The following is a 23616-nucleotide window of genomic DNA, read 5'->3' on the forward strand; positions in this document are numbered from 1 at the left end:
AGCATTCCTTTTTATCGTATACTATTCTGTTGTATGGCTATACCATATTTTGTTTATTTACTCAGCAATTAATGGACATTTGTATTGTTTCTAGTTTATTATAACTTGTTTATTTTATTTGTTTTATTGTAGATTCCTTTTGATTTTCTACGTATAGGATCATGTCAACTGCAAATATAGTTTTACTTTAAAATTTTTAATCTGGTACCTTTAATTTCTTATTTCTTTTTTGTTTATTGTTCCTCTAGTACACTAGTGAATAAAAGTGGTAAAACTAGACATCCTTATATTATTCCTGATGTAAAGGAGAAAGCATTCAGTCTTTCACCATTATGTATGATGTTAGCTATTTTTTTTTTTTTTAAATTTTATTTTCACTTACTCTATATTTGAGGAAACTGAGGCTCAGGGAAGTTAAGTGATTCCTCAGGACCACGCATATGTCCTGGCAGAATCTAGATTCAATGCAGAATCCTATTTCACATATAAATAAGTATTTAAGTTTCATCCTGTGTAATTCTCAAACCCTTTGTCTTCTTCTTCAGTGCTTCCTGAAGATCATTCTTCCCTGGCGATGTTAGCTATTTTTATAGATACTGTTTATCAAGTTGAAGTTCTCTTCTATCCTGTTTTGATGAGAGTTTTTAATCATGCATGGGCATTGTATTTTGTCAGATGCTTTTTCTTCTATTGACATGATCATAGGCAGCATTATTAGTGGTTTTGTCATTTATTCTGTTAATATTGTGTATTTCACGAATTGCTTTTCATATGTTAAACCAACTTTGCATCCCTGAGATAAATCCCAATTGGTTACCATTTCTATATAGTCTTTTTATTATATTGCTAATTTTAGTTTGCTAATAATTTATTAAAGATTTTTGCCTCTATGTTTATGAGGGATATTTAACACTGTAGTGTTCTTTTGTGAGGTCTTTGTCTGACTTTATTAAGATAATAATAGCCATGTACATAGATTGGGAAGTGTTCCCTCGTTTATTTTCTGAGTTTGTGAACAATTGATACTACATCCTTTTAAAATATTTGGTCGAATTCACAAGTAAAGCCATTTAGAGTTGGGCTTTTCTTTGTGAGGAGATTTGTAATTGTTACTTTATATTCCTTTCTTTGTTTTTTTAATTTTATTTATTTATCTATTTATTTATTTATTTTTGGCTGCGTTGGGTCCTCGCTGCTGTGCACGGGCTTTCTCCAGTTGCGGCGAGCGGGGGCCACTCTTCTTTGCGGTGCATGGGCTTCTCACTGTGGCGGCTTCCCCCGTTGTGGAGCACGGGCTCTAGGTTCGTGGGCTTCAGTAGTTGTGGCACGTGGGCTCAGCAGCCGCGGCTCGCGGGCTCTAGAGCGCAGGCTCAGTAGTTGTGGCTCACAGGCCTAGTTGCTCCGCGGCATGTGGGATCTTCCCAGACCAGGGCTCGAACCCATGTCCCCTGCACTGGCAGGCGGACTCTCAACCACTGCGCCACCAGGGAAGCCCTATATTCCTTTTTGAGTCAGTTTGGATAATTTGTATCTTTCTAGGAATTTGTCTGTTTCATTAACGCTGCCTAATTTGTTGGTGTAAAGTTGTTCAAGTTACTCTTTTATAATAACCCTTTTCATTCCTATAGGGTCAGTAGTGATGTCCCCTCTTTCATTTCTGAATTTGGTAATTTGTGTCTCTTTTATTTTATTGACTTGTCTAGCTCAGCATTTGTCATTAATGTTGGTCATTTCAAAGAACTAACTTTGGTATTGTTGATTTTCTCTAGTCTTTTTCTGCTTCCTATTTCATTGATTTCCATTCTAATCTTTTATATTTTTAAAAATCTTGCTTGCTTTGGGTTTAATTTGCTTGTCTATATGTATTTTCTTAAGGTGGAAGTCTAGAATATTAATTTAATACCTTTCTTCTTTTCTGATATAGGCATCCAAGGCAGCAGACTTCCCTGTAAGCTTTGCTTTTAGCTTATCCCATAAGTTTTAGTATGTTGTGTTTTCATTTTTATTCAGTTGAAAATATTTTTTTGATCTCCCTTTTGATCTCTTTGATCCATAACTTAAGAGTGTTTTTGTTTTTTAAATTTTCAAATATTTGATGGTATCACAGATTTCTTTCTGTTGTGATTTCTAACTTAATTCCTTTGTGGCCAGAAAATACGCTTTATATGATCATAATCTTTAAAAAAAATTTTGAGACATTTCATGGCCCAGAATATAGTCTCTCCTAGAGAATGTTCCAGTATGCTTGAGAATGCGTATTCCATAGTCATTTTAAATATTAGATTAATTTATGACAATGAAGTAATTATTGAAGAACAAGAAAGAACTCGAAAAAATGGAATCTTGTACATTATTCACGGATGATAGGCTTGATGGTATAAAGATAACAGTTCTCATCCAGAATTCCTGTAGTGACTTTTTAATGTAGCCCAACAAGTTTATCCTAAAATTTATATGGAAAATCAAAGCCAAAGCAACTTGGAAATATAACAAATGGGAGAGAGAAGATGGTGTTGTTGAATATTACTATAACCAATAACAAGATATATTATAAAGTTATAATATTAATAATTAAGACGGTATCATTGGTATGACAGAGATGGACAAGTAGACTAATGGAAAAGGACATTAAGACCAGCCAAAAACCTAGGCTGGTATATGGAAACTTGAAATATGATTGAGACAGCATTTCATTTCATTATAAAATCTGAAAAGGTACTACAATTGGTTACCTATTTGGGGAGGGGAAATTCTGTTATTGCCACACACAGAAATAAATTTCTGATGGATTTCAGGACTTAAATGTGAAAAAGAACACTTTAAAACTTTTTGATGAGACTCTTTGGTTTATCTTCATAACTTTAAGGTAGGGAAGTATTTCTTTAGACACAGTAAGTACACATAAAGAAAAACATTCGTGAATTGACTATATTGAAATTTAAAAATTTTGTACGTCAGACGATACTACCATCCCAGTCAAGAATACATTTCCAATTCATAGACCTGACATAGAATTAGTAGCCAATATGTGTAAGGAACTCTTATATTAAACAAAACAAAACAAAATAACCCAGTTTAAAAATATACAAAGGTTATGACAGGCAATTTGCAGAAACTTGAACAGCCAAATGAAAAAATGTTCAGTGTCATTAGGAAACATCAAATGACATTACTGAGATATGTGACATTCAGACTGGCAAATATTAGAGCATCTGCCAGCGTTTTGTGTTGCCAACAATGTGTTATCACAATCTCATATGCTTCTATATATGTAAATATATATATTATGTATGTATTTCATACATATAAATATATGTTATATATATAATCCTGATGTTACTAGAAAGAATAAAAATGCAAGATTAGAACAAATAGCTATGGAGGAAATTTTGTTACTGGTGTAAGTTTTAAACATAGAAACTAATTCCAAATATTTTATGGATTTATAAATAAGTAGTAATAACATAAAATATTTTTGGAAATAATTAATACCAAAATCTGGATAATGGTTTCCTATGGGGAAGGAAGGAGGAAAATGACTCAGGATGGGTTCACAGGTGGCTTCAATGATACTTGTACTGTTACATGAAACATTATAGATAATGTAAATAAGTGAAATTTTGAAATTATAGGAAACATGGGACTGTGTTTAGATTTGTTCAGACCAAATGGTGGACATCTGGATGTCTGTGAATGTTATTTCATTATTTTATTGTAGATTTGAAATATTGTGTAATTCAAAAGAAAAAGGACTATTAAAGATCGTTTTGAGTATTTTGAAAAGGAAAATTAGTACAATGGAAATATTTGCTAAGAAATAACTAGAGTTATAGATGTTCATGTGGTTAACTAAATGGAAATTTTCTACAGTGGTTTTTATTTGTATTAGTGATGGTGAAAGTATTTAATTATATTCTTAGTCTAAGTAAAAGATACATGTAGATTGTTGTATTACATGCAATTTTGGGTTTAGGGTTTGTTTTGATAGGATAAATAATGTTTAATTGAAATAAACCATGTGTTAAAAAAGGTGACTTTTTATATGCCCTTCTGTCCCAAGATTATGGCCAGAGGGATGTTAAGGTCACCAAGAATAATTTGGAGGTTGCCAAGGACTTGTTTTTAAAGTGCTTTCAAGTCTGACCGAGAACTCTGACATTTAGAAACAAATAAGATATGAATGTTTAAAATCATGTTTTCTTTTCAGGATTGATTTTAAAGAAACTACTACACACAGGAAACTCCTTGAAGGTATAATGTAATTATATTTCTTTTCTATGGCTTTTTAAAAACTGAGTAAAGCATTCAGTCAAATTGCTATACTGCCTACATCAACTTTTTCCTAAATAATTTTGAATAATCTTCAGTTCCCTTAATTGAAGTGAATTCACTTAAAAAACAGCAACATACTCAGTATGCATCAGGCTGACCAGGCTATTGAAAAACTTTTGTAGTTTTACCACTGCATGGACTCATTCAGCAGAAATACAGTCACCTCTCCATATCCATGGGTTCCACATCCATGCCATCCGTGCCAGTTCCATGTAAGGGACTTTGAGGGTCTGCTGATTTTGGTATCCATGGTGGGGGAGGTCCTGGAAGCCAAACCCTCCCTAGATACCGAGGGACGACTGTACTTTGCTTTGTGGTCCCCAGAAGACAAAAACTATTTAGCCTTTCAACAAATTATTCTTCATTTTATCATAGGTATTGTTAGATGTAGAGGGAAGTAGGGCATCTATTAAAAAATGGTTTTGTTTTTCTTTTTTTTTTCCCTTTTCATTATCTCATTGTGCTGTGGTAAGAAAAGCTACCCAGTCCAAAAGCATCTTGGTATAGGTTGGATAAAAGTCTCATATAGTAGGTACTTTTGGTGTCAAGGCTTGGGTATAGCAGTACAAAGGGATAAGCTTTCCTACATCTTTGTCCTGTTTCTAACTAAACTGTGAGGGTGGCAGCAGTTGAATAGCTTTGGCAGTGGCTGTTTGCAAAGCTACCAGTGAGGTTAGGTTACTGAAGAACTTTGTGTTTTACTGGGAGATTTGAAGTTTCCTCTATTTTCTCCTCTTCTCTTCCTGGAAGAGCATGCCCTTGATTTAAATACGTATTTTCTGTGTATGGGGCATTGTTCTAGTTGCTTAAAAATACAGTAATAGGCCAGAATTCCTGCTTTGCCCTTTGGAAGCAAATTAAGTAAATGAGATAATTTCAGACTGATAATCTTTTTAAGGTCAAGAGCATTGACTTAGCAGTGTATCAGGATCCCCATGACCATTCCTCCTTTTACCAAACTCATTATAGCAAGGAATAGTCATTGCCCTCTGTCCTTGCTTCTTGGATTAGAGTGGTGATTATGGGAAGGAGGGAAGTAAATAAGGAAATGATTTTGACTTTTTACAAATGGAAATTATAGCATATAGCAAATAGATTACCTGATGGCTTTAAATAGTTAGAGACCAAGTTATTTTGTTCAAAATCCATAAATTTAGATTTATAAATAATGAGGGTTCAGTAAATTGTCATGGTTATAATTCTCTCTCCATCTCCCTCCTTCCTTCCTTTTCTTCCTCTCCTTTGCAGAGTATCATTCGGTAATCATCTTCTAGAGAATTCTGGCCTGAAAGGAGGAAAGTATTTCCATTTTAAATAAAAATACTGTTTTCCATTTTTTTCATTTTAGATTAGGCGGGAAGGTGTTCGTCTTTTCTTATTATGGTTGCAAGCTCTTCAGAATAACTGTAGCAAAGAACAGCTTTGGATGTTTTCATGCTTAATCCCTGGATTTTCAGCACCACAATCTGAATATGGACCTCGAACTTTAGATAATCTCATTAATCCTCCACTCAACCTTCAAGAAAGTAAGATTCATACGATCTTTTCCATCATTAATTTAAAAATTTCTGTGTAGTTTGTTAATAGATATTTTTAAATGTCCATACCTTTTTTAAAAAAATTATTAATTTATTTATTTTTGTCTGCGTTGGGTCTTTGTTGCTGCGCGTGGGCTTTTCTCTAGTTGTGTCGAGCGGGGGCTACTCTTCATTGCAGTGCGGTGGCTTCTCTTTTTGGGGAGCATGGGCTCTAGGCACGCAGGCTTCAGTAGTTGTGGCACACAGACTCAGTATTTGTGGCTTGCGGGCTCTAGAGCACAGGCTCAGTAGTTGCGGCGCATGGGCTTAGTTGCTCCACGGCATGTGGGATCTTCCCGGACCAGGGCTCAAACCCATGTCCCCTGCATTGGCAGGTGAATTCTTAACCACTGTGCCACCAGGGAAGTCCCTGTACATTTTTAACTGGATAATCCAAGGCCATGTTTTTAAATGTAGGTTTTATAAAACCAAACTCACAGATACAGAGAAGGGATTGGTGGTTGCCAGAGGGGTGGGGCATAGGGGTTGAGGTTGGGCAAAATGGGTGAAGGGGATCAAGAGATACAAACTTCTAGTCATAAAGTAAATAAGTCATAGGGATGTAATGTACAGCATGGGGACTGTAGTCGATAATATTTTGCAACTTTGAAAGTTGCTAAGAAAATAAATATTAGAAGTTCTTATCACAAGAAACAATTATTTTTGTAATTTTGTATGGTCACAGATTGGGGTGATCATTTTGCAGTGCATACAAATGTTGAATCATTATGTCATATGCCTGAAACTTGTATAATGTTGTATGTCAATTATACTTCAGTAAAAAAGTAAATAAATAAAAATTTAAAAAATAACATGTAGGTTTTATCATCCAGGTATAATGAGACCAACAGATCAGGAGATGATTGCCATTAAAAAGATAGTTTGTTACTCATGTTCCCAGTAGGAGGGGGTGTGCCACACCCGGGAGGGTGGCCACACAGGGAAGCACCAGGGTTAGTTGGGCGTGGCGGGGGCTTGAGGGTAGGGGTGGGTATCATGGGCAAGAGCCCTTTTGTGGTTTCTGCAGGCGGGAATGTGTGAAGCAGGGTGAGCAAGTTGAAGACTGGCTAGTTTGGATAATTTTAGCAGGCTCTGGGGCATAGGGGTTGTCTCTTGTTGTCTGGTACTTAGCCCTGGGGGTCATTAGGTTAGGGAACTAGTAAGTAACCCTGAGTGTGAGAGCCCAGCAGAGGAAGTGGTAGAGATATGGGCTCCAGGTTGTTTGGTTTGCATATGAAAGGCAAACTCTCTGGCCCATAGTTTTCTCTAGGAATTAGCTAGCTCTGGGAGGGGCTTTCTCACTAGGGCCTGCAAGACCCCAGATATCAAAGTATTAGAAACATGTTTAATACAGGCCATTTTACATTTATATTTATCTTTAATTTTGAATTTTCATGTATCAGCTTGTATCCTTGAGTTAATTTGGATGTACATTGAAGTACAAGTATGTTTTACTTTGTGCAAAGAGGACTAAAAAAAATCCATCTCTTTGGGCTTAATTACTTGGCTGCTATTTACTGAGAAGTAGGTTTAGGGACCTGCCTGTGCTAAACCAGGTACTGATTGTGTTGCCTGGGAAGTATTTAAGAAAATGTAGCTAGTTGTGGGTTGATTTTCTTGAATTTGCTTTTGTTATAATCAATGTTTTTGAATATGTGAAAAGTTGAAAAATGTGAAAGTTTCTTATTTTACAAGTGGACTTTCATAGTCAAGAAACTAAGATGCTAACTTCTCTTTCTTTTTGAGAGGGAAATAGTGTTTCATCCTTTGAATAAACGGGCTACCTTAAAGAGTAAGCATGGTCATTACCTAGAGTAATCAGATTGTTCTTTAATTGATGAATAAGCACATTATTATTAATGTTTCTCATCATATTTATGGAATTTTGTAGTGGACACTCAATCTGAATTTTAAAATATCATGAGCAGTTCTTTTTCAGGTGAGACATTATTCACTCTTAATCCCTCAATATCTGTCCATCCCTGTGTCACATTTCCTCGATCAAGGGTTCATGAAACAGTTGATTATTAAAGTTTATGGTTTTTGTGATGGGCTATCAGGATGACTTCAGATTTATTTCAAATTTAAATCATCAGAATGTTTTCAAGCAGTATTCTTTGCTTTTCTGTTTTGTAGTTAAGTTTTATTTGGGCCATATTATCATATTGTTAAATTTGTTTTGTAATTATACTAAACTCTTCTTTTGTCTTTGGATAGCTCAAGTCACTATAGAAGAAATCACTCCGCTTGTCCCCCCACAATCAGGAGATAAAGGACAAGAAGATCTAACAAGCTATTTTCTTGAAGCACTTTTAAAATATATAGTAATTCAGGTATGTGTCGTCTTCTTTTATATCACCCTCCTTACTATCCTGTGGGTAATTCATTTTCCCCCCCTTACCATTATTCTGTCACAGTAGTAGATATTTGCTTATTTTACTGAAGGAGAAGTAACAAATTTTTACTTTTTTTTTTTTTAAGTAAATAAATAAATTTATTTATTTATTTATTTATTGGCTGCATTAGGTCTTAGTTGTGGCACAAGGGATCTTCGTTGAGGCGTGCGGGATGTTTCGTTGCGGTGCACGGGCTTCTCTCTAGTTGCAGCGTGAGGGTTTTTATTTCTCTCCCTAGTTGTGGTGCACAGGCTCCAGGGCGTGTGGGCTCTGTAGTTTGCAGCTCGTGGGCTCTCTAGTTGAGGCGTGCAAGTCAGTAGTTGTGGCAGGCAGGCTTAGTTGCCCTGCAGCATGTGGGATCTTAGTTCCCTGACCAGGTTTCGAACCCACGTCCCCTGCACTGTAAGGCAGATTCTTTACCATTGGACCACCAGGGAAGTCCTTAGGTGCATGTATTTCGTAAGGTAACCTATTCATCTCTATATATGAAATGTGAATATCCTTATTGATGAAAACACTTTTAGCATATACACATTTCTTGTAACTGTTCCAAACACAAAAGTTCCTTGTGCCTCAGAAACAAACATTATGAAGTCAATTTGGATCCTGAACGAGATTGCCAGGGTTTGAATACTGACTCTACATCTTACTGATAGTGTGACTTTTGGCAAATTACTTAACCTCTCTGTGCTTAAAGTAGAGATAAAAAATAATACTGATCCCATTTTGGTGTTTGGGGCTTAAGTAATTAGTGCATAGTACTTAGAATAAACAAGTGCATGACATATAGTAAGTATTCAGTGGTGGGTAGTTATTGTTACTGTGATTATTACCAGTTTTTCTTTAAAAAAAAAACTTTTGTACTTCATGTGGATTTTTAAACTTGTTTTACTGGTTTATTGAGATATATTTGACATACAGTAAACTGTAATGTTTGAAAAGTACAATTTGATAAATCTTATTACATGTATACAACCATGAAACCATCACTACAGTCAAGATAATGAACATATCTAACACCCCTAAATGTTCTCAGATCCCTTTGTAATCCACCCTTCTCTACCTGCCCCACCCCCCATCATCCCATCCCCAGGCAACTTTAATCTGATTGCTTTCACTATCGTTTGCATTTTCTGATAAATGGAATCGTATGGTACCTCCTTTTTTTTTTTTTGGTTTGGCTTCTCTATTTTTCAGCATAATTATTTTAAAAATCATATTATTGTATGTATCAATAGTTTGGTCCCTTTTATTGCTGAGTAGCTTTTCATTGTATGGATGTACTATGATTTGTTATCCAGTCACCTGTTGATGGTAATGTGAGTTGTTTCCAGTTTTTGGCTATTACAAATAAAACTGGTATGAATATTGGTAAACAAGTCTTTGTGTGAATATAAACTTTCTTTTCCCTTGGGTAAATACCTAGTAGTGGAATGGCTGGGTTGTATGGTAGGCATATTTTGACTTTTTAAGACACTGCCAAATATTTTTCCAAATGGTTGTAGCTTTTTGTATTCCACCAGCAATGTATGAGACTTAAAGTTGCTTCATATCCTCACCAACAGTTGGTATGGTCAGTCTGTAATTTTAGCCATTCTAAAGTTAGTGTGTAGTAGTAGCTCACTGTGGTACACTCTGGGCCTTTACTATCCCCCTACTTACATATCTTCCTCACCCTACTGGAATTTTCACACCCTGTATTTTACAACTCTGCCCCCTCTTGTTTACTCCCCTCTACACTTCTGGATACTGTCCTCACCCCTCTCAGGCTCTGGGTCCCGCTTGGGCTACTGCCTCTGTTATACCCCATTCATGAATGCCTCCTATGGTCAGGCTCTGATCACCTGCACTTGACTGCCACTATTTCATACCTTCTCTTCCTTCCTCTCACATATGCCTATTTTGTATGACTTTTAGGCTGAATTATTCAGGAAGTGGGAAAGAGGAAAGAACATTAGCAGCTTTGTCAGTAGTAGAGCCGAGTTTTAAGTCAACTTTGACAGTTTTCCAGAGCACATTTTAACTTACAAGATTTTTGAAAGATAACATGTATCCTTGACCTTTGAACAATATAGGTCCACTTATACACAGATTTTTTTTCAGTAAATATGATCTACGGTACTACACAATCCACTGTTGGTTGAATCTGCAGATATGGAGGGCCGACTGTAAAGTTACACATGGATTTTCAAGTGCACACGCAGGGTCAGCACCCCAACCCCTGAGTTATTCAAGGGTCAACTGTATAATGCATTTGCATGGCACTAGACCACTTTTTATATGTGCATATATATATGTACATACACATATATATTTAGCTATATATCTTTGCAGTGTAACAGTTTAATTTATTGCTTAAGTAACCTTTTACAAGCTTGTTTATAACAGCTAATAATTTCTTTCTCTTGGAATGATTCTAATTGTTTGTTTAATTTTAGGTAAAAAGTTTAGAATGGAAGAACAAAGAAAACCAAGAAAGAGGATTTTCATTTTTGTTTTCACATTTTAAGAAATATTACTTGCCTTATATTTTTCCAAACATCTGTAAAGAGAACAGTTTATATCATCCTGTACTTGGTAGGTATTCTTTGGAATTTTCTAAAATATTACACATAAGAATAAAACATTCCTCAGTGTAAGGTTAGCATTTGTTACCTGCAGAAAACTGATAACATTTAATTTATATTGATTAATTGGAGATATTATACTGTGATTCATACTGAAAGTGCAGTTTTATTAGTAGAAAGTTTTCATTGAGAGTGAAGAGATTTTTAAAAAACTTATTCTCTGGATATCACCTACTGGAGAAGTTAGCCTACCAGAAATATTTATGATTATAAATTAAACTTAATTCTAATGTTTGGTATGATCTTTTAACCATGTTATAAATATTTTCAAAGGTCCCTCTGGGTTCAATTTCTATGTCTTTTGCAAATTCTGTATGAATAATTACATTGTTGTATATTCTGATCATATCTTGTCCAGTATTTAGTGACTGTGCCAAAGTGTCTGTTGGAATCTTGAAGCTATAGCCTCAAGGACAGCCCTGGGTTAGAAGTAGACCTCTGCCATGTATAGAAGGCATTGACAGCCTGTATGTGGAAGTGTCCTTTTTGCACAAAGATGTTTCTGTTTTAAGCTCTGCCAAGATTAGGCAGCTAACAAGCTTAGGCAAAGCCATTAGGGCTAGTAGAAATGATTTAAATTAGAGTAGCAAACCTTTACCATTGGGAACAATATTTGCTTTAAAAATAATTTTGCTGTAAAAATTCTCATACTTTGTATGATGTCAAAATATGTGTTTCAGACTTAGGTTAATTGAAGTAAGGTCTCATTAATTTTAAATGGCTCTGGAAGTTTCTTTGTACTTTTAATGATTTTTTAGTGATATTTTGCAAAAAGACATGTTTCCATATATCAGCTGTATATGGTTCAGTCTTCTAGATCCCATGCTAATATCTAGCAAATTATTTTAAAATGTACTAATTCTGTTTCTTAAACCAGAACATTATCACAATGTTTTCTCAAATATTTAAAAAATAGATTTATCCAAGCATAATTTCTTTCTTATTTTGGTTTTCGTTTTATTTTGCATAGATATCCCACAGATGAGACCAAAGCCACATTATGTCATGATAAAGAAGGATGCTGAAACCAATGAAGCAATCTATTGTACAAAGGAGCCTTTCATTAAGGCTCGTGTTATTGTCATTCGTTGGCTGGTTTCATTCTGGCTGGAGCCAAAGCCACGTACAGGACCTCATATTCCTGGGATGGAAGGTGAAGTCTTGCCAAAGAATATTCAGGTAATACACACATAGAGTAAGCTTTTTTTTTTAATAAATTTATTTATTTTTGTCTGTGTTGGGTGTTCATTGCTGTGCACGGGCTTTCTGTAGTTGCGGTGAGCGGGGGGCTACTCTTTGTTGCGGTGCGCAGGCTTCTCATTGCGATGGCTTCTCTTGTTGCGGAGCACAGGCTCCAGGCGCGAGGGCTTCAGTAGTTGCAGCACGCAGGCTCAGTAGTTGTGGCTTACGGGCTCTAGAGAACAGGCTCAGTAGTTGTGGTGCATGGGCTTAGTTGCTCCGCAGCTTGTGGGATCTTCCTGGACCAGAGATTGAACCCGTGTCCCCTGCACTGGCAGGCGGATTCTCAACCACTGCACCACCAGGGAAGCCCTAGAGTAAGCTTCTTAAAGTTAGACATGGCTTTAGGGATTTGTCCACTGATTTCAGTTGCCTTAGTTGTAGAACACATTTAAAACAAATAACAATGATATTTTCTTTGTATAAATGTATTTTATAAATCCGAATTTTAACAATTATTATAGAACCAATAGTTTCCTTAATAAAAAAATAAAACCTGTAAGGTATAGAAGATAATTTCAGTCACATACAAGTCTCAGCTTATTTCTATATTTTATGTTAATTGTACAGTACTAAAAACATCCTGAATTGTACAAATAAAAATATTCTGAATTGTGCAAATTCTTGCAGTTGAAACAATTTGCAATCAGATGACCTTCGTAGTTCATTTTAGATTTCTAGGTGTTCGCAGAGTGCTGTTTTAAAGTCCTGTCTCCATCTCATGTCACCTCTTTTCACGAAGGACACTGACTCTAGAAATGCAATGTAAAGTTACACAGCTGTATTATGGACGGACTAATATTTAAAATTCTGTTATTTTATTTAAACCATTTCCCTCTTTTTCACACTTCTTTTTCACTTTCCTCTCCTCTCTCAATGTGTGTTTTTTCCTGAAATTGTCTATATTGCAGTGTTTTTTTGTTTTTTGTTTTTTGTTTTTTTTGCAGTTTTTTAAACTATTTTTGTTTTCCTTTTCTCGGATTTCCTCATTTAGTTTTAAAAATATTTTATATGTGTGTGCTTTTTATACAACTTCTTAAATCCTTTAAAAATTAAGTGGAGGTATAAAGTGTGTTCATTAGTGTTCAGAAAATTTGACTTATATTCCCCCTGGCCTTTTATTTATCTGTAGCAGATTATGTGATGTGTTTTCCTCAAAATGTTGTTCTAGGTTCTCTACAAAGAATTTTTAAGTGTAGAAACTCTCAAGCAGAACTATTTTATCTGATGCCAGAGCTCAGTAAACTAAAAATTAGAGATTTTTTAAAATTGGGAAGCATATTTGAGATCATCTACATACTTACTTAAACTCTTTTATTTTATAGGTGACAAAATTGAGACCAAATATTGAATAATGTACCAGAAAGTAATTTATCATACCACAGAATAGTGCTACTCCTATCATATCATGGTAGTAATTTCTTTATTACTGCCTTAAGCCTTTAACTTTTTCTCTAGGCTTAGCCATCATCTTCAGTCATGGTGAAAATTGTTATTAGAATGTAGAGTTTTCTAATATGTATTTTATTTTAGCTTCATTTCTACTTTTTCTGTCATAATTTTTCTATTTTTTTAAAAATAAATTTATTTATTTATTTATTTATTTATTTATTTATTTATTTATTTATGGCTGTGTTGGGTCTTCATTGCTGCTCACAGGCTTTCTGTAGTCGCAGAGAGCGGGGGCTACTCTTTATTGCAGTGCGTGGGCTTCTTATTGCAGTGGCTTCTCTTGTTGTGGAGCACAGGCTCTAGGCATGCAGGCTTCAGTAGTTGTGGCATGCAGGCTCAGTAGTTGTGGTGCGTGGGCTCTAGGGCGCAGGGTCAGTAGTTGTGGCTCATGGGCTTAGTTGCTCTGTGGCATGTGGGATCTTCCTGGACCAGGGATCAAACCCGTGTCCCCTGCATTGGCAGGGCAGATTCTTAACCACTGCGCCACCAGGGAAGTCCTCCTTTGTTAAGTTTTTTCCCACCAGGGAAGTCCTCCTTTGTATAATTTTTGTCTAAGGTAAAATAGAGATGAATTTACACATTAAAACTTACTGAATAAATATTCCAGAATTAAGGTATTTATTTATTATTGATGAGCTGAGCTGACTCCATTTGGCATTATTCTTTTACCCAGTTTAATTAGTAACTTGTTTGTTCTGCAAACATACTGAAAAATAAACTTAATTGAATAGATGATTAGTGAGTATCACTATATCACTTAGATATTAAGTTATTTCATTGCCATTTAACTATTTAGAACAGATTCTAAATGAAACTCTGTGCATAGATTCTAAACAATGCTGTAAGTTACTTATGGAATGCTTTGGATTTTGTCAGTATTTGCAATTTGAAGACAAAATATTGATTTAAATGGTTATGATATTCTCCCCTTTTTGTTTTTATTTTAGAGAGCAGCTGCTAGTTTGGTATCCAGAGAAGAAAACAAAAATGATAATGCCGATAAAACAGATAGAACTACAGAACCCGAGCAGTCTCATTCCAACACAAGCACTCTCACGGAGCGAGAACCTAGCTCTTCTAGTCTCTGTAGTATTGATGAAGAACATCTCACAGACATTGAAATAGTTCGCAGAGTTTTTTCTTCTAAAAGAAGTAATGTAAACTTTGTCACAGAGATATTTCGTCAGGTAAAATACCTCTCAGTATTTTTAATTTGTAATATAGACTTTTGCTTTTAATATTGAATATACTGACTTTAAGCTATTTAAAATTTATTCTTCATGGAGATGTTTTTTAAAGTTCATATTTAGTTTTTTGGTTTATTACATCTAATTCTTTAATATTTTCAATTATTTATATTTTTAGTTTATGGTAACTTTAGCTTAATAATTATCCCCTCCCCTCCAATATTCCTTCTGTTATCAGAATAATTTTCTTAGTGACTCACTTTATGGTTTGAAACTTTTCTTCCTACCATTTGATTAATAAATTATAGTAAAATTATGTTATCTTTCACTCTAACATCAATAAAAAGTGGTTTATGAATATAAGAAGCGATGTTTTCATTGTCTTTATCCTCCCCTTGGAGGCTCAGTTTTGTCCTTTAAGACATTCCGAAATTAAATTTGCTTAAGGCAGATATTATTTGGGGAATAAAATAAAGAAAGAGAGGGAAGGAAAACAAATAAAAGCTATTTCACGTAAAGATAGCTAGAAATTCCTAAGTGCACATTCTCAATTACATAGAAATTTTATGGGAAAATAAACCTTATGAAAACCAATCATTTGCTCTTAATAGCAAAGGTACTTAACTTTTGCAGGTAAACATCATTGAGTTTTGTAGCTGAAGGGGATCATTCAAGTCTCACAGCAAGTAAGTGGTAGATCCAGGACTAAGACTTCCAGATCCTGGTTCCCATGTCAGTGCTCTTTATCCTGTGCCACACTGCCTTCACATGCCAGGGAGCTCTCCAGGCAAAGCAGATCCTCATCTCCTACACGTTTATTGATATGTAAAAGAAAGCATGAAGCAGCATTAGCTTTGTCAATCTAAGTTAAAGAAAAAAACTTGCTGTAGCATTTTGTCCAGATTTGGCAGTGATTCTTAGTTGCCAAGTTTAAGGTTTGTTTTGACAGAATATATGACAAATGTGAAAGGAAAGATATTTGACAAATACGGTTGGAATATTTGTGGGAAAATTTAAAGCTTAAAGAACTATTCAGGTTTTCTAGTTCTTGAGTCAGCTTGAGTGTGTTCGTTTTTCTAGGAATTTGTTCATTACGTTTGTTTTTAAATACATTCTCTTATAATCTTTTTAATCTCTGGGGCATTTATATTCATGTTTCCCCTTGTCATTCCTGTTAGTATTTGTTCCTTGTTTGCTTTTTTTCTTGATGATTCTTACCAGAGATTTGTCAGTTTTATTAGTCTTTGCAAAGAATGAGCTTTTGGCTTTGTTGATCTTCTGTGTTTTATGTGTGTTTTCTCTTTTATTAATTTTTGCTCCTTGTTATTTCTGCTTTTCTTGATTTTATTTGATGGTTCTTTTCCTAGCTAATTAATTAGCCTCACATTTTTCTCATATAAGCATTTTTGAGGCTATTAATTTACCTCTTAATGCTGTTTTAGCTACAGTCTACAAACATCCATGTATAGCATTTTTGTTATTATTCACTTCTAAAAATTTTCTAATTTTCATGTTAATATTTTCTTTGATTTATGAGTTATTTAGCAGTGTCTGTCTCCCAAACATATAAGATTTTTCTAGTTTTCTTTTTTCTTACAGATTTCTAATGTGATTCTTTTGGTCAGAGAATATAGTCTGTATAATCACTATGTAGTCAGCCTCCGTAAATGTCCTGTGTGTTAGAAGAGAATGTATTCTTTTCTGTGGAATTCATGATTATTAAAGTCTGTTAGATCAAGCTTATTATTGCGTTAGTCAGCTTTTCTATATTTTTACTTAAGATTTTTGGTTAGCTTGACCTCACAGTTATGGAGAAGGGTGTGTTAAAATCTTATATTCTGATGGTGATTTGTCTATTTTTTTCTTTGTAGTTCCATAAATTTTCCTTTATGTATTTTGAAGCTTTGTAATTAAGTACATACATATTTATAATTTTATATCTTCTTGGTGAGTTAAGCCTTTTATTTATGACCCTTTTCATCTGTAGCAATTATTTTTGCTTAAAGTCTACTTGTAGTAGTCTTACTTTATCTACTTGTAGTGCATTTATACCACTTTCTTTTTATTATAATTAGCCTCATGTATATTTTTTAAAAATCCTTTTATTTTCAGCCCTTTTATGTCATTACACTTTATATGTCTCTTGTAAATATGGTTGGATTTTTAAAAATCTTTGTCTTTTAACGAATATTTATTATAATTACTGATATGTTTGGATTTATTGATACTATCTTATTTTGTTCTTTTTATTTTTCTTATGTCTGTATTTTTTTCATAATTCCCTTATTTTTTGCTTTGTTTTTAATTGATGTTTTTTCATTCTGTATCCTCCTCCTCCCCATCACTTGGTTTGAAAGTTTTACTCTATTCCTTTTCCTTTAGTGATTACTATATAAATTTTAGCATACATACTTCACTTTCCAAATACAAAGTTAGTGTTTTTTTACCCTGTTCCTAATCAATACAAGGATCGTAGAACATTATTACTCTAATTTCTCCCCCTAACTTATACATTGTTGTTACCAAATAATTCATTTCTATTTTGCATGTTTGTATTTTAACTCAGTAATATTATTATTCTGTGCATTCAATATTGATTTACATTTAGTTATATTCATCACTTCTTTTGATTATGATTTCTCCCTTTTCAGATCTTCCATTTATTCCGTTGGCCAAAAGGTTCGTTTGGTTTTTTCCGTAAGATGGCTCTAGCAGCACTTAGTTGTTTTTAACTTCATTTGAAACAGTTTTGTTAGATTGTATGTGACAATTGTCATACCAGTGTGCATTTAAAAAAAGACTTATCAAAATCGGTGAATTTTTGTGTAGCCATTTTAATATTGAAGATAGAAGAAAACATCAACATTTTCAGCATATTATGCTTTACTATTTCAAGAAAGGTAAAAACGCAACTGAAATGCAAAAAAAAGATTTCTGCGGTGTTTGAAGAAGGTGCTGTGACCTATCAAACAAGTCAAAAGTGGTTTGCGGGGACTTCCCTGGTGGTCCAGTGGTTAAGACTCCACGCTCCCAATGCAGGGAGCCTGGGTTCGATCCCTTGTCGGGGAACTAGATCCCACATACCGCAACCAAGACCCCACACACCACAGCTAAGACCTGGTGCAGCCAAATAAATAAATAAATATTTTTTTAAAAAAGTGGTGTGCAAAGTTTCGTTCTAGATATTTCTCACTGGACGATGCTCCAGGGTCGGGTAGACCAGTTGAAGTTGATAGCAATCAAATCAAGACATTAATTGAGAACAATCAATGTTATATATACCATGCAGGAGATAGCCAGTATACTCAAAATATCCAAATCAGGCATTGAAAATCATTTGCACCTGCTTGGTTATGTTCATTGCTTTGGTGTTTGGGTTCCACATAAGTTAAGCCAAAAAAAACCTTGACTGTATTTCCGCATGTGATTCTCTACTTAAATGTAATGAAAACATTCCATTTTTAAAACAAATTGTGACGGGGGATGAAAAGCAGATACTGTACAACAACGTGGAACGGAAGAGATCATGGGGCAAGCGAAATGAACCACCACCAACCACACCAAAGGCCCGTCTTCATCCAGAAGGTGATGTTGTATATATTGGGGTTGGAAGGGAGTCCTCTATTATGAGCTCCTTCCAGAAAACCAAACGATTAATTCCAACAAGTACTGCTCCCCGTTAGACCAACTGAAAGCAGCCCTCGACGAAAAGCCTCCAAAATTAGTAAATAGAAAATACATTATGTTCCATCAGGATAATGCAAGACCACATGTTTCTTTGATGACCAGGAAAAAACCATTACAGCTTTGCTGGGAAGTTCTGATTCATCTGCCGTATTCACCAGACACTGCACTTTCAGATTTCCATTTATTTTGGTCTTTACAAAATTCTCTTAATGGAAAAAATTTCAATTCCCTGGAGCCTGTAAAAGGCACCTGGAACAGTTCTTTGCTCAAAAAGATAAAAAGTTTTGGGAAAAAGATAAGTTTTTCAGGCAACTTCAATTATGAAGTTGCCTGAAAAATGGCAGAAGGTAGCGGAACAAAAGGATGAATACGTTATTCAATAAAGTTCTTGGTGAAAATGGAAAATGTGTCTTTTAGTTTTACTTTAAAAACCGAAGGCACTTTTTGGCCAACCCACTCTGCTTGAAGTTCATCATTTAGAATTTACTTTTGGATGTCCGTTGCTTGCAAACACTTACAAGTTTTTGCTCTGAAAATGTCTTTATTTTGCTCACATTCTTGAAATACTTTTTCCCCTGGACATAAAATTCTAGATTGACAGTTATTTTCATCTAGTACATTTAGGGCACTCAGATGCTTTCCCACTTTTCTGTTTTACATTGTTGCTGTTGAGATGTCAATCAACAGTTGAACTTTTAGTGCAGTTATCTTTTCTCTGGCTCTTTTTGTACCTTTTTTTAGCGTTTGGCATTTTGTATTTTACTGTGGTATGTCCAGGTCTAGATTTCCTTTTATTTATTCTTCAGGGGATACTTTGGGGATACTGTAATTATGGATTAGTATAATTTGACAATTCTGGAAATTTTCCAGCCATTCTCTCTTTAAACATTGCCTCTGTCCCATTTTTTTCTTGCCTTTCAAGATGTGTGTTAGACCTTTCCCACTTCATACGTCTGCTGACCTTCATATATATTTTCCATCACTTTGTCTCTCTGTGCTACATTCCGGATACTTTCTTTCTAATTACAGCTGTTTCTGGAAGTTGGCCAGTCTGCTTGGTCAATTTTATGGTCTCTAGTTCATTACTTATATTTTATGTATTAATATGAAACTTAGTTATTTTATATTGATTGATCACCCTAATATTCCTGAGGTCTTTATAGGTCTGATTCTGCCATATTTTGTTTCTGAACGCTCCTTCTCATGATGCTATATTCTCTTGCAATATCTTGTAATATTTCTTGCACTATTTTGTGATTTCAGAAATTCAGAACCTTGATTCTGAGCTTTTGCTGCTTATGACTGTTTCTTGATTTGGTTTATTAAAGGTTGATTGCTCCAGAGAGGAATTGCATTTGCTTCACATAGATGCAAGGAAACACTTCCAACTTCACATTAAACTGAATTCTTGGTTTGAAGTTTAAGCCAGCCAGATAATATGAATGTATAGTATAAACCTGTATTAAGGCTAGCTTTTGGTGAGTGTTTATGACAAGGTTTCTGTTATCTACTTTGCATCTAAATATGGGCAGTTTTCCTTGCAGACTTTTAGTGAGGTGGGTTTATTTCTAATTCAGCATCACACTGATGATATATAGTTCTTTGGAACCCCGAATTTGTTTGGAGGTTTCCTATTGTTCTTCTTCCTTACCCCAGTAGTTCCATAAAAGTAATTGGTTTCATTCAAAGTGAAAGTCAGCTTTATTGCTACACCTAAGACCTCTCTTGAGTTTGGACTTTATGTAGGTTTTTATTTTCAAATATTTCTTCCTATTTTATGGCTCACCAGTGCATTTAAGAAGGTTAAAGTTTTTTTAAAAATGTAGTATTTTTGTATTTTTAGTTGTAAGGTTGGTCAGGTTACCTGGTCCATGACACTCTTGGAAACAGAATTCCCCTATTGTGTTTTTTATGATGCTCTTTATATTTTAATTTCTAAAAGTTGTATTTGGTTGTTTTTTTAATACCTGTCTAGTCATTTTTTGCAGTGGCTTATTCTTTGTTCATATTTTCATTTTCTTCTAAATTAAAATGTATTAAAATACTTATTTAATATTCCTTATTCCAGTAATTCCAGTAACTTAAGTTTTTGCAGTTCTGGCCTTGTTGTTTCTGTTTACTCGCCCTCATTTGTTTTGGATTTTTGTGTTAAGAGCTTACATTTCTTTGGAATTTTGTGGAAATTACTTTGAAACCTGGGTTGAAGGATGTGTTTCTCCAGAGAGGATTTGCACTTGCTTCTCTCAGGTGTTCAGGGGTCCTGTCAACCTTGGTTTACTTTAAATTACACTTCTCTCATATTTCCTTACCCCAAGTCAACAGACAAGTTTCCTCACTGACTCTTCTCTGGAGTCAAGTTTTTTTCTTCCCTCCTAGCTCACCTTTGTATTGAGGATATAGCCTTCATTGTTATCAGCTTTATACGTAGGACTCTGATCTGCCTCTCCCCTCCATACAGTTGGCCTTTTAAACCAAAGCTCTGGAGGCTGTCCAGGGCAGCACCCAGCAGCTGCATTGATTATTTCGCCTCTCTAGATTAATACTTCCATTTTGTTCTAGACTCAGAATATCCTCACAAGCTGAGCCATTCTTTTTAATATGTATATTACATTTTTTTGTGATAATTTTTAGGTGTTCTGTGCAGGTAGATTCCAGGATATCTTTTTTATGATATTGCTGGGAACTGAAGTTCTCTGAGATGTTATTTTTATTGTAACAGCTATTTTTTTTAAAGTGATTTTTAAGGTAAAACTTAAGGAAAAATAGATTTTAGGATGGTGACTCCAATGAATCATTCATGTTTTGAAAAGAAATCAATTTTGAAGATTAGATTGTATTAGGAAAGCTATTTTTACCTGCTTAATACTGATGATAAATTTGCAAAATTGAGAATCTGTGTAATAGTTTTTCGTGATTTTGAAGGCTCATATGTTCCACAATGTATTATAGTATAGGCAGAAATATTCCGTTAATTATCAGGTATATGGGCATAGAATGATCTTGCCCTTAGCAATCCCAGCTAGAGCACAAGTCCTTTATAGGTAAATAGTTTTTACCTATAGAAGAAATGTCTTTACTTTTCATCTTTCAAATAATTTCATCCTCATAGCCGTTACACTTACTGTTTCCCTATCTGAACTTTTGTCCTTCAACCTTCCCCTCTTTCCTCTCTATCCTTCCTGCCTCCCCTTCTCGCCTGGCTACTCAACCTTTAGGTCATAGCTTAAATGTGACTACACTAGAAAAGTCTTCCATGACCACCCTCACCCATTCACCCACCCACCCACAGGCAGGTAGAAGCACCTGCCCACACATGTGCACGCACACACACACACACACACACAGTAAGTACCTCTTTTTTAACGATGTTTTTGAAAGCTGTACTCTTCTTCATAGTACCTCTCCTGAGTTTTATAATTATTTTTTTGAATGTGTGTTTAATTTTGATCTTTCATATTACCCTCCATGAATACTTCTCTTTCTCATTCATCATTGTAGCCATAGTGCATGGCAGTGAGTTAGGCACCTAATAAATATTTGGTGAATGAATCAAGCTCAGTAACTGTTGAGTGCTGGGCACTTTGTCAGTCCTAGCTGAGGGCTAACATGTATTTCTAGAAGCTGTCCTGAGCTGATTTGTTATATAGCTGATAATGTTTTTTTTCAGGGCCAGTTTAATGATTGTGAGTTCTATCTCAGATGAAGGTATTTATATTGTTACATGTCTTTAAAACAAAGATACAATTGTAAAACATGAATGCCCAAATTATTTGATAAAATTGTTTTTATATTTGATAAAATTGTTATCCATATCCAATAGAATAGGCATAAATGGACTCCAGACATTAACCCTCTATTTCATAGGGAAACCCATTTATTGTGCTTTATGTTGTTAGTACTTGGAGGCTACAGTGAGGAGCCCCAAGTACTTTGATATGAGGTAAATATAACACATCAAGAGTTTAACCTTTAAAAGCACCACAGATTTATTTTATATGTATGTAAATTAAAAAAATATAAACATACATACATACGCATAATTTTTTTTCCGAAGTCAGTGGGTGGCAAAGTATAATCTGGGGCTCATGAGAAATCTCCAGGATCTTTTGAGGTTCGTAAGGTCAAAACCTTTTTCATTCTTATTGTTTCACAAGTGTACTGTGAAGTTTTCCAGAGGATACCTGACATGTGATATTGTATCAGATTTAATGTAGAAGCAAGCAGATAAGAGAATCCAACTGTCTTCTATATTAAGCTAAACATTAAGGAGATTTGTAAAAATGTAAAATAATGCCACTCTTCTTTTAATTTGGAAAATGTGTTAACATATAGCAGATTAGGGGTTCTGAGACCAAAATGCAAACCACTGCTTTAAGGAGACAAAAAATTCCCAGGTCTGCTAAATGCTCACTGTATTTGATTAAATTTTAAAGAATGTGTCTGTCACAATCTGGGTTGATTAATAATGGAAGCACATTAAAAGAATAATCAGAGACCAACATGTTTTGTTAGTGTTTTTTCAGTGAAGAAGAGAGGCTTAGCTACCAGTAAATCAGACCCCATTGGCAAAGCCAATTATTAGAAAACTGTATGTACCAGGTTATCTTAAGCTGATACCATCAGATATTTGATTTTTTCCATCTCGTATTGTTTTGATTCTTCCTCCATGTAGTTGTCTGGTTATGATGTAGTTTTATGGTCATAGAACCATAAAACTGGAGGTGACCTCATGCAGGTCTACCTACAGAGAGAAAATTTGCTGAGCACGTTGATTCAAATATTCTTGCCTATGATGACAGTTTCCCTTATTATCAATTAATACTTATGTCTGATTGTGAGTAGTTCTTTGTAGAAAGATAAGGTGCCAATATGGATTTGAATTTTCTGGTCTGAGACAACCATTTCTCATTGTAAATGTATAAAATGGCCCTCTAGTTTATATGCATCAGATTTTTAGCCATGGCTAACATCAGTCTTTCCTCAAGATCCTTATTTAGGGTGTCAGCAAAATCAGTGTAGGGGTCTGTAAGGACAAATGTCATATATATACACTCTAGTCTTTAGTAGATTCATCCGGCCATTTGGGGTATAGTGTGATAATTTAGGCAATAATGAAGAT

General features: G+C 34.7%; 1 protein-coding gene across 10 annotated transcripts in view; it reads left to right on the forward strand.

The window, feature by feature from the left end:
• Positions 1–23616, forward strand: part of RALGAPA1 (Ral GTPase activating protein catalytic subunit alpha 1) — a 227625-nt gene that overhangs the window by 52736 nt on the left and 151273 nt on the right. For 9 of the 10 annotated variants that reach the window (XR_014242301.1, XM_082384016.1, XM_082384012.1 and 6 more), the window contains exons 5-10: positions 4208–4251; positions 5681–5858; positions 8127–8242; positions 10744–10882; positions 11903–12111; positions 14571–14810. Coding sequence is in view for 9 of the 10 variants with exons in the window: in XM_082384016.1 (XP_082240142.1) it covers positions 4208–4251; positions 5681–5858; positions 8127–8242; positions 10744–10882; positions 11903–12111; positions 14571–14810 (926 nt within the window). In the remaining variant the exon portion in view is untranslated. The remainder of the gene's footprint in view (positions 1–4207; positions 4252–5680; positions 5859–8126; positions 8243–10743; positions 10883–11902; positions 12112–14570; positions 14811–23616) is intronic. The other variant, XM_082384014.1, reaches the window with a different exon arrangement.

Source organism: Balaenoptera borealis (assembly GCF_965194805.1).
Source record: "Balaenoptera borealis genome assembly, chromosome: 3".
Classification (NCBI taxonomy): domain Eukaryota; kingdom Metazoa; phylum Chordata; class Mammalia; order Artiodactyla; family Balaenopteridae; genus Balaenoptera; species Balaenoptera borealis.